The sequence below is a fragment of the Ranitomeya imitator genome, chromosome 2 (assembly GCF_032444005.1).
Source record: "Ranitomeya imitator isolate aRanImi1 chromosome 2, aRanImi1.pri, whole genome shotgun sequence".
Taxonomy (NCBI): domain Eukaryota; kingdom Metazoa; phylum Chordata; class Amphibia; order Anura; family Dendrobatidae; genus Ranitomeya; species Ranitomeya imitator.
Window position 1 is genome coordinate 493882792 of NC_091283.1, and position 12523 is coordinate 493895314.

At 43.5% G+C, this 12523-nt stretch overlaps 1 protein-coding gene across 1 annotated transcript in view; it reads right to left on the reverse strand.

Moving 5' to 3' along the window:
• Nucleotides 1-651: 651 nt before the first annotated feature.
• Nucleotides 652-12523, reverse strand: part of B4GALNT2 (beta-1,4-N-acetyl-galactosaminyltransferase 2 (SID blood group)) — a 320444-nt gene continuing 308572 nt past the window's right edge. Inside the window, exon 10 of the mRNA XM_069751512.1 lies at nucleotides 652-2410. Within this exon, the coding sequence (XP_069607613.1) occupies nucleotides 2199-2410 (212 nt within the window). The 3' untranslated portion in view covers nucleotides 652-2198. The remainder of the gene's footprint in view (nucleotides 2411-12523) is intronic.

The following is a 12523-nucleotide window of genomic DNA, read 5'->3' on the forward strand; positions in this document are numbered from 1 at the left end:
AGCTTTTGCCCAAATGATTTTGATTAGAAAATGGAGCCTCCTGAGATTGCAACACAATTTTTGCACAATGTAGTTAAATGCTGGAAGATCGATTTCACACAGGACAGGATCCTATCTAGCTAACTGACTTTCAGCAGCAGCAGCACTAGCAGGAGCGACGTCTCTGCACCGTTACACTGAAAAAATGGCGCCAGCAAAACATGGCCAGGGACATGTGACTTGGGAAGCCAATCACAGAAGACCCTGTGCCATGACATTGTGGATGGTTTATGTGCCCTGATTGTCTGCCGGAATGTACACACATTAAGTTATTAAAGAAAAAAATGAAAAAAAAAATTACACTCCGCAGCTCCTCTGACTTAGACACCCCCCTCCCTCATTAAATATGTTCCCCCACTCATCATACACCACCACTCTACTAGACAAAGTGAAAACAAAAGCATTAGTGGAAAAGCGATCATTTTTCGATCTGTGACCAAATTTTGCTGGCTTTGAGTAAAGATCCTCGGGAAACCGAACACGAATTCAATTGTGCTACATTAATGCCGAATTTGATATTGGCGAAAGTTTTCCGAACAAGTTTGCTCTTCTCCAGTTACACCTTGTCAATGCTCTGTCACTATAGAAACTAAAATACATGAGTGCACAATGTTGTATGACATACAGGTTATTTAATTTTTTATAAATTTTTAATAAAGGTTATGCTTTAGCATCCCTTTCAGTGAGTCCTATTAGCTTGAGAATTAACACACCCGTCAGTGATCTAGTATCCTTCATAATGCCAGCATTATCTTACTGCTGGTGTAAATTTCACTTTCTAGCACATGGACAGTAAAGAAATTGGACATTCTCAAATAATTTGGCACGTTTTACCATCGGAAGCTATGGTTTTACACTAGTGTATGAAATGCAGGTCTTAATAAATCACCTCCATAGAGGTATCTTTAGAATGGGTCTCGTGTTGTCCTCTCTGGAATGGATTGGTGTCCATATATGTGCAAATCTTTCTACATTGACTTCTATAGGAATTGCAAAAAAATATGGCAGAGCATACTCCATTCTTGAAGTAAGTGCTGGTCCCATTGAGAAAAGTTAGAACGTTGTACAATAAATGTCAAGAATATAGAACATACAGTATATGTTAATAACAGCAATATTACAGTTATCATTAATACCTAGCAATCAAAGTGACCCATCAGATTTAAACATTTCCAGAAAGGAGAGGTAAGAAACAAAAACATATTGGTTCATCGAGAGAAAAAACACAATTCTTCATTGCTACATGGTAATAGCCAGACTCCTATAGAGAATATAGTGTACGATTTTGCTGTCTCTTCATTCCTTGTGCTATAAGAGCTATAAGACAATGATGAAGTATAATGGAGAACAACAAGTAAATTTAAACGTAATCTGTCACCCCCTGGGACGTTTATGACCTATTAATATGGGCACAGAGGTAATAGAAATGTTATACTAGTCCTACCTGTATGCCTCACATTAATGGTCTTGTTGTGGAGAAATGTAGAAATACTACCCCCCTCCGATGCACTTCAGTTATGGCCTGGGAATACTGTGCTTGGGCCCCCTCATGCCCTCAGAAATACATACCTTATCCTCCCTTCTGTGGGCACTGCATTCAGGAACCTTCTGTGCTGTCCCTGGAGAGTCACAGTGACCTCGGTGTGAGCGCCGATAAAGTGCTCTCCCCACTTTCTCCCTGCGTAGTCAGCACTAGGAACCATGTGTACATAGTGAGGATTAAGCAGGGAGGAAGTGGGGAGAGCACTCTGTTGACGTGTAAACTGGAGGTCACTGGAGCGGAAGTCACCGGCGCCTGTGCAGAAGAATCCTGAATGCAGCGCACATAGAAGGGAGGATGCGGTATGTATTTCTGAGGGAGTGCAGGGTGCAGGCGTAGGACTCTGGGGCCATAACTGATGTGCATGAGTGGAGGATAGTATTGTAAGGAGGACAGGAGGCAGGAATTCTCCCAGGCACCTTACACCCCAGAGCATGGAAGAAATCATTAGAATAAAGACAGAATATAACATTTGTCCTAGTACGAGACATACAGTTAGGACTAGTGTAACATTTTTATTACCTGTATGCCCATGTTAATAGGTCATATATGTCCCGGGGGTGACAGATTACCTTTAATAAATTTGATATTTACAAGGGAAATCGCTTCTGTAGGTAGGTTAGTGCTTGACAAAACAGCTCAGCCGATTCTTAAAATAAAGTAGGCCCAGCTTAAACTTCTGTTGGTCTGCAGTATTTTCCCGGAATGAATTGTACTTTTTGAAATCTTCCTCTAATGCTTTATCTTTTGGTGTTTCCTTCTTCTGGTGTCCAATTGAAACATGATTACAGGACCCAACTTTTAAACGTCCCAAAGCATCTATGAAGAACTCTGAAAGTGCAAGAAAAAATATTTTAAAAAGGGAGGCAATAGTGTATAAGACAGAGGCAGATTAAGAATAACAAGGGCCTCGGGAAGTTTAGGGTGCATGAGCCCCCCAGCACCCGATGCATCACATCACATGTCACATGATATTTTTGGGAGGTCATTCAACAGGTCATGTGATGAACACTCAGGTGCTCTGGTACACATCTGTAGACACCAAATATTTTTCATTATGTACAGCGCCAAGCATAACAATAGAGGATACAATGTAATAAAGGATGGGGATATACATAACAAGAGGGGATGCTACAGAATGTGAAATTTTTACAGCCCTGGAAATAACAAGAGAAGACCCTAAGGCAGTGTTCCCCAAGTCCGGAAGTCCGGTTCTCAAGAGCCACCAACAGGTCATGTTTTCATGTTTTGCTTAGTATTGCACAGGTGATAATTGCATCACCTGCACAGGCAATAATTCCATCACCTGTGCAATACTAAGGAAATCCTGAAAACATTACCTGTTGATGGCTCTTGAGAACCGGAGTTGGGGAACACTGCCCTAAGGGAAGGCACTTTAAATAATAAAAGAGTTTCTTTTGCAAACAAAAGTATTACTCCATTCATGTCTCTGCAAATAAAGCTGCATTTACACTGAAATTATGTCCCCTACTCACGCCAGCACATGTCCAAGGCCATTTGAAGTTTGCCAATTACCATTTGGATGATCAAGAGAAGGCATGTGTTGAGATGAGACCAAAATAGAACTTTTTGGTATGAACTCCACTTGCCGTGTTTGGAGGAAGAAGAAGGATGAATACAACCCCAAGAACAATGTCCCAGCAGTGAAGAATGCCAAAAGTACCAATGCCTGCTTTAAAAACAACAGTATCACTATGCTTGATTGGCCAAAAAACTCGCCTGACATTAACCCCATAGAGAATCTATGGGGTATTATCAAGATAAAGATGAGAGACATCAGACCCAACAATGCAGATGAGCTTTAGGCTGCCATCAAAGCAACCTGGGCTTCCATAACACCTCAGCAGTGCCACAGGCTGATCGCCTCCAAGCCATGCTGCATTGATGCACTAATTGATGCAAAAAGAGCCCTGACCAAATATTGAGTGCATTTCCTGAACATATATTTCAGTAGGTCTACATTTCAGATTTTAAAATCATTTTCCAAGCTGTAAGCCATGAATTTTCATTGGCTGTAAGCCATAATCATAAACAGAAATAAATACTTGAAATAGATCACTCTGTTTGTAATGAATCCATATAATATATGAGTTTCACGTTTTGCATTGAAGAACTGAAATAAATGATATTCTAATTTTGTGAGGAGCACCTGTATATTGCCCCAAAACTAATATAACATACTGCCAATTCTTACACCCCACCCCCAATTCATTATAATGTAATATATTTTCATCCATCCTATACCCAAATTCATAATATATTGTGCTCTCACTCATCTTTGTTTCCCATGTGGGAAATGTAACTTATTAAGTATTTTGTGTGACATATCTCTGTGATTTAAGGGCATAAAAATTCAAAGTTGGAAAATTGCAAAATTTTCTACATTTTTGCCAAATTTCCATTTTTTTCAAAAATAAACGCAAGTCATATAAAATAAATTTTTACCACTAACATGAAGTACAATATGTCACAAGAAAACAATGTCAGAATCACAGGGATCCGTGGAAGCGTTCCCCCTTGGGGGTAAAGGGGTTAGTTATAACATACTGTGCTCTCACCCATCCCCCATCCCAATTCATTATAACATACTGTGCTCTCATCCATACTAATTTATTATAACATGCTGTTCTCACATCCATCTTCTAATCCCCTTCCTGGGATAATGTGCCCCATCCAGGTATATATGTCCCCCATCATGGTATATATGTCCCTCAGCCAGGTATATACAGTTGTGCTCAAAAGTTTACATAGGCTTTCTTGGCCTTTTTTTCAGAGAATCTACTATATAATTGTCTAAGGGTCACTTCCGTCTGTCCTTCTGTCTGTCTGGCTCGGATATTCATTGGTTGCGGCCTCTGTCTATCATGGAAACTCAAGTCAATGATTGGTCTCGTCAGCTGCCTGTCATGGCTGCCGCGACCAATCAGCGACGGCCACAGTCCGATTAGTCCCTCCATACGCCCCGCAGTCAGTGCCTGGCTCCTGCTCCATACTCCCCGCAGTCAGTGCCCGGCGCCCGCTCCATACTCCCCTACAGTCACCGCTCAAGTGACCAAATTTTTACTATTTTGATGCTGCCTTTGCAGCATCAATAGTAAAAAGATCTAATGTTAAAAATAATAAAACAAAACAAAAAACCTGCTATTCTCACCTTCCGTAGTCCGACGATGTGCTCGCGCCTGCCGCCAGCTTCCGGTCCCAGAGATGCATTGCGAAATTACCCAGAAGACTTAGCAGTCTTGCGAGACTGCTAAGTGATCTGGGTAATTTTGCAATACATCCTGGGAATGCAAGATGGCAGCAGCCGCATGCGCATCGCCAGAGGTTTGCTGGATCTACGCTGGATCCCGCCGGCGGGTGAGTATATAACTACCGTATATACTCGAGTATAAGCCGACCAGAGTATAAGCCGACCCCCCTAATTTTGCCACAAAAAACTGGGAAAACTTATTGACTCGAGTATAAGCCTAGGGTGGAAATGCAGCATTTACCGGTGAATTTCAAAAATAAAAATAGATCATTATTTCCCCATAGCTGTGCCATATAGTGCTCTGCACCGTTCATATTGCCCCATAGATGCTGCACAGATGCCCCATATATTGCTCTGCACTGTTCATATTGCGCCATAGATGCTCCACATAAATCTGTGCCGCTGCTGCTGCAATAAAAAAAAAAAAAAACACATACTCACCTTTCTTGATTGCAGCTCCCGGCGTCCGGTCCCGGCGCCACCATCTTCCCGGCGTCTCTGCTGACTGATCAGGCAGAGGGCGCCGCGCACACTATATGCGTCATCGCGCCCTCTGCCTGAACAGTCAAAGCGCAGACGCCGGGAAGATGGAGGCGCCGGGAAGATGGAGCGGCGCCTGGCGGCTGGAACGTAGACAGGTAAATATGCCATACTTACCTAGTCCTAGCGATCCTGGCGCTCCCCGCCTTCCTCCCCGTCTTCTGTGCTGCAGCCTCTTCCTGTCAGCGGTCACCGGCACCGCTGATTAGAGAAATCAATAGGCGGCTCCACCCCTATGGGAGGTGGAGCCGCCTATTCATTTCTGTAATGAGCGGTCCCACGTGACCGCTGAAGAGGGGAAGAAGCTGCAGCACAGAACACCGTGGGACGGCAGGGGGAGCGTCAGGATCGCTGGGACTAGGTAAGTATACCTCAGAGCCCTCACCCGCCGACCCCACCGCTACCGTGACTCGAGTATAAGCCGAGAGGGGCACTTTCAGCCCAAAAATTTGGGCTGAAAATCTCGGCTTATACTCGAGTATATACGGTATTTTTTATTGTAATTATTTTTTTTAACAGGGATATGGTGCCCACACTGCTAAATACTACGTGGGCTGTGTTAAATACCGCGTGGCTGCTATATACTACCTGGCCAGTGTTAGATACTATGTGGGCTGTGTTCTATACTGCGTGGGCTGCGTCATTATACTACATGGCTGCTATATACTATGTGAGCAGTGTTATATACTACGTGGCTGTGTTCTATACTGCGTGCTATATACTACGTGGCCACTATTAGATACTATGTGGGCTGTGCTATATATTACGAGGCCAGTGTTACATACTACGTGGGCTGTGTTATATACTGTGTGGCTGGTATATACTGCGTGGCTGCTATATACTGTGTGGGCTGTGTTATATACTACGTGGGCTGTGTTATTTACTGTGTGGTCTATATTAACGCATCGGGTATTCTACAATATGTATGTATGTATATAGCAGCCACATGGTATATACCACAGGCCACATAGTACTCCTATATACTACGTGGCCTGTGCTATATACTATGTGGCTGCTATATACCACCGATCGACCAAACCGCTGCATGACCTGCTCTATCCTCACCTACTGTATTCTCACCCATCCCTTGTAGATTGTGAGCCTTCGCGGGCAGGGTCCTCACTCCTCCTGTACCAGTTGTATTGTTTAAGATTATTGTACTTGTTTTTATTATGTATACCCCTCCTCACATGTAAAGCACCATGGAATAAATGGCGCTATAACAATAAATAATAATAATACCCCATTTCTTAATACCATATATTGCCCCTCTAACATCAATGGCAGCTTGAAGTCTTTTGCGGTAGTTGTGAATTTTCTCAGATGGTAAAGCTGTCCATTCTTCTTGGTAAAAAGCCTCCAGTTCCTGTAAATTCCTGGGCTGTCTAGCATGAACTGCACACTTGAGATCTCCCCAGAGTGGCGCAATAATATTAAGGTCAGGAGACTGAGATGACCACCCCAGAACCTTCACTTTGTTCTGCTGTCAATGACAGGTTGACCTGGTGTTAGGAGTCGAGTTCCTGCCGCTGCACAGGGGGAATCTCGAACCATGTCTGCTGCGGTCTCCCATTCTGCATCGGCCGCAGTGGAGCCTGCTCAGCAGCGATGTCGGTCCCAGTGTCTCACTGAATCTCATACTGTGCAAAAGGTTACTGCTGCCTCTCCAGGCTTTACTATTGTACCCTGCACTGGTCTGCGGCGAGCAGGCTTTTCTGGGACTAAGTCCTGCTTTGCACACACTGAGCATGCCCAGGGTAAGATCTCTCAGTGGAGATCAAGGGTCATGCTCAGGTACTGCAGCAACTTCCATTTGTCCTCCAGGAAGGTCCTGTACCTGATCAAGTTCTGTGGCAGCCTTCCATTGGTCCTTCTTGGAAGGTCCTGTAGGTGCTACAGCTATAAAAGGTTCTCATGACCGCACGGCCATGCGCTAGTATCAAATATGTACGAGCTCAGCGCCAGTGTGGTCGTGTGTGTGGTCAGGGACTCGGCTGAAATAAACCCCTAGAATGCTGGCACCTCCGGCGAGGAGTTTTGTGTATGCAGTCAGGGACCCGGCTGAAATAAGCCATTAGAATTCCGGCTCCACCGGAGAGGAGCTGCGTGTTGGTTGGACTGCATGACCACTGTCGGCTCTACACAGTAGCTGTGTCCCCTGTGAGCTAAACAGGGCACAGCGCTCTCTTTACTACGGGCTCTGTGAAGTAACAGAGTTCATTTGTACTAGTTTGCTTCGCCGCCTTGCTTAGCAGCAGGTTCTTTCCTGCACGGTGGATCCCGGGTTGCGAACCCACCTATCTCAGCTAATAAATATATTCGGTGCGTTCCACCAAACCCTAACACCTGGCCTCATGTTTTGGATCATTGTCATGTTGGAACGTCCAAGTGCGTCCAATGCGCAGCTTCCGGGCTGATCAGTGCAAATTTGCCTCCAATATTTGTTGGTAACGTGCTGCATTCATCTTTCTTTCAACTTTGACCAAGTTTCCTGTGCCTTTGTAGCGCACATATCCCCAAAACATCAGCTATCCACCTCTGTGCTTTACAGTAGGAAAGGTGTTCCTTTTATAATAGGCCTTGTTGACCTCTCTCCAAATGTAACGTTTATGGTTGTGGCCAAAAAGGTCAATTTTGGTCTTATCATTCCAAATTACCTTGTTCCAGGAGTTTTGAGGCTTGTTTCTGTGATGCTTTGTGTATTGTAGGCAAGATACTTTGTGGCATTTGCACAATAATGGCTTTCTTCTGGCGACTTGACCATGCAGCCAATTTTTCTTCAAGTGCCTCCTTATTGTGCATCTTGAAACAGCCACACCACTAGTTTTCAGAGAGTCCTTTATTTCAGCTGATGTTATTTTGAGTTTTTCTTTGCATCGCAAACAATTTTCCTGGCAGTTGTGGACAACATTTTTGTTGGTCTACCTGACCGTGGTTTTAGTTTTACAGAGCCCCTGATTTTCCTTTTGTTAATCACAGTTTGAATGCTGCTGACTGGCATTATCAATTATTTTGTGTATCTTTTTGTATCCCTTTCCTGTTTGATACAGTTCAACTATCTTATCTCATAGATCCGCTGACAATTATTTTGCTTTCCCCATGACTCACAATCCAGAAATGTCAGTGGCTGGATGAAAGATGCAAGAGTCTGTCTGGATCCCAGAAACTCACTCAGCTTTTATGCACACACACTGATTACAATCCAACAGGTCACAGGTGAGGATGTTACCTTTAGTAGCCATACAAACTCATTTGTGTCAACTTCTGTACATGTTATCAGGCCAAAATCACCAGGGTCATTTGGATGTTTTGAGTTTTCATTATGATTTACAAAGAGAAAACATAGCAGTTTGACAATAAATGGCTTCACCCAACCACTAACCATGACTGGAGAAAAACTTTTGGTGTTAGCATTCATATTCTCTGAAAAAAAGCGAAGAAAGCAAAAATTCTGCCAGGGTATGTAAAGTTTTGAGTACAACTCTATGTACTCCATCCAGATATACAGCTCTGGCAAAAATTAAGAGACCACCACATCAAAATCCTGTCATCGGCAGCCCATTCTCCAGACCTGAACCCCATTGAAAACCTGTAGAATGTAATCAAGAGGATGATGGATAGTCACAAGCCATCAAACAAATAACTGCTTAAATTTTGGCGCCAGAAGCAGTGTGAAAAACCGGTGGCAAGCATGACAAGACGCATGAAATATGTGATGAAAAATCATAGTTATTCCACAAAATATTGATTTCTGAACTCTTCCTGAGTTAAAACGTTAGTATTGTTGTTTCTAAATGATTATGAACTTGTTTTCTTTGCATTATTTGAGGCCTGAAAGCACAGTTTTTTTTTAAATTTTGACCATTTCTCATTTTCAGATAAAAATGTTGTCAGAAGTTTGCAGACTAAAAAACAATTTACATTTTTACTCAAAAATATATCTCCAAAAAGAAAAATCAAACAAACTGAACATTTTGCAGTGGTCTCTTAATTTTTGCCAGAGCTGTAAATGTGCCCTATCCAAGTATTTGTATGCTCCATCCTGCTATAATGTGCTCCATCATTGTATAATGTGCCTCATCCAGTTACATACCATATTTTTCGCTTTGTAAGACGCTCCGGATTATAAAACGCACCCTAAATTTTGAGGAGAAAAATAGGAAAAAAAAAACTTTTTTTAATATATTGGTATTGGTGGGGCTTCTTATAATCCATGCGTCTTATTGCTTACCGGGGTTGTGGCTACGGTGAATCAGGGTCCCAGGGTCGCTGCTGGAGGAGGAAGGAGTGGAGCGTTGCTGCAGGCTGGGATGAGGGGGTGTGCAGGTGTCCTGTGCTGCAGGGGGGCTCCTGTGCTGGAGGGGGGCTCCTGTGCTGCAGGGGGTCTCTGGTGCTGCAAGGGTGTTTCCGGTGCTGCGGGTGTGTCTCCAGTTCTGTGGGGGGCTCTGCCAACACTTTGAGAAAGGTCAGAGCCCCCTGGCAGTTCGTCCATGCTTTCCTGTGCGGTGGACTTTGGGAAAATGGCCGCCAGGAGGTGGCGCAAGCGCAGATGGAGATCTTGGGACCAAGATCTCGAGAGATGAGATCTCAGCACTAAAATCTCATCTCCCGAGATTCCGGCGGCCATTTTCCCGGAGTCCGTTGCACAGGAAAGCATGGACGAACTTCCGGGGGGCTCTGGCCTTTCACAAAATGTTGCCAGAGCCCCACGCAGCACCGAAGAGTCCAGCATCACCCTGGGCAGCAGCAGACAAATGCGGCAGTGGCAGTGGACACCCCCTTATCCAAGCCTGTAACGGTAAGCGGTATATCCGCTTTGTAAGACGCACCCCCATTTCCCCCCCAAATTTGGGGGAAATAAAGTGCGTCTTACAAAGCGAAAAATACAGTATGTGCACCTTCCTTGTCTATATGTCCCTCTTCCTGATATAATGTGCCCCGTTCTCGAATAAATGTGCCCCATCCTGGAATAAATGTTCCACATCCTACTAATATGCATGTTTTATGAGACATGGGGAGGCTATGTGGGTCTCCTGCTGATCATGAGGAGGCTATTTGGGTCTCCTGCTGATCATGGAGAGGCTATGTGGGTCTCCTGCTGATCAATAGGTTTCCAAGTGGGTCTCCTGCTGATCATGGGAAGGCTATGTGGGTCTCCTACAGATCATGGTAAGGCTATGTGGATCTCCTGCTGATCATAGGAAGGTTATGTGGGTCTCCTGCCAATCATAGGGAGGTTATGTGGGTCTCCTGCCGATCATTGGGAGGCTATGTGGGTCTCCTGCTGATCGTGGAGAGGCTACATGGGTCTCTTGCTGATCATGGGGAGGCTACATGGGTCTCCTGCTGATCATGGGGAGGTTATGTTGGTATCATGCTAATCATTTGTCGGCTATGTCAGTCTCATGCTGATCATGGGAAGGGTATGTGGGATTTCTTACAGTATATAAGGGGCTGTTATGGTATAAAGGGGCTGTGTGTGAGCTCTTAGGGTATGTAGGGGCTGGGTTCTCATTCAGTATATAAAAGGGGCTGTGCGCCGGCACGAATGATATATAGAAGTGGCTGTGTGTGGGATGAAACGATATATAGGATGTCAGCATATTTAATTCTGCTCAATAGTAAGTGATACAATTAATATGAATATACAATAATTATAATTAATGTGTTAATATTAATAATGAGCAAAATTATTTTCAGCCTATTTGTACGGCCATCCACAACAGTCACAGTCTCTCATGTGGCCCCTCAAAAAAATGAATTACCTGTCCCTGCTCTACACCATGGCTAGATTGTCAAACCTTTAACCCCTTCATGACCCAGCCTATTTTGACCTTAATGACCTGGCCGTTTTTTGCAATTCTGACCAGTGTCCCTTTATGAGGTAATAACTCAGGAACGCTTCAACGGATCCTAGCGGTTCTGAGATTGTTTTTTCATGACATATTGGGCTTCATGATAGTGGTAAATTTAGGTCAATAAATTTTGCGTTTATTTGTGATAAAAACGGAAATTTGGCGAAAAGTTTGAAAATTTCGCAATTTTCACATTTTGAATTTTTATTCTGTTAAACCAGAGAGTTATGTGACACACAATAGTTAATAAATAACATTTCCCACATGTATACTTTACATCAGCACAATTTTGGAAACAAAATTTTTTTTTTGCTAGGAAGTTATAAAGGTTAAAATTTGACCAGCGATTTCTCATTTTTACAACAAAATTTACAAAACCATTTTTTTTAGGGACCACCTCACATTTGAAGTCAGTTTGAGGGGTCTATATGGCTGAAAATACCCAAAAGTGACACCATTCTAAAAACTGCACCCCTCAAGGTGCACAAAACCACATTCAAGAAGTTTATTAACCCTTCAGGTTCACAGCAGCAGAAGCAACATGGAAGGAAAAAATGAACATTTAACTTTTTAGTGACAAAAATGATCTTTTAGCAACAATTTTTTTATTTTTCCAATGGTAAAAGGAGAAACTGAACCACGAAATTTGTCCAATTTGTCCTGAGTACGCTGATACCTCATATGTGGGGGTAAACCACTGTTTGGGCGCACGGCAGGGCTTGGAAGGGAAAGAGCGCCATTTGACTTTTTGAATGAAAAATTGGCTCCACTCTTTAGCGGACACCATGTCACGTTTGGAGAGCCCCCGTGTGCCTAATAATTGGAGCTCCCCCACAAGTGACCCCATTTTGGAAACTAGATGCCCCAAGGAACTTATCTAGATGCATAGTGAGCACTTTAAACCCCCAGGTGCTTCACAAATTGATCCGTAAAAATGAAAAAGTACTTTTTCACAAAAAAAAAATTTTCGCCTCAATTTTTTCATTTTCACAAAGGCAATAGAATAAAATGGATCCTGAAATTTGTTGGGCAATTTCTCCCGAGTACGCTGATACCTCATATGTGGGGGTAAACCACTGTTTGGGCACACGGCAGGGCTCGGAAGGGAAGGCGCGCCATTTGACTTTTTGAATGGAAAATTAGCTCCAATTGTTAGCGGACACCATGTCGCGTTTGGAGAGCCCCTGTGTGCCTAAACATTGGAGCTCCCCCACAAGTGACCCCATTTTGGAAACTAGACCCCCAAGGAACTTATCTAGATGCATATTGAGCACTTTA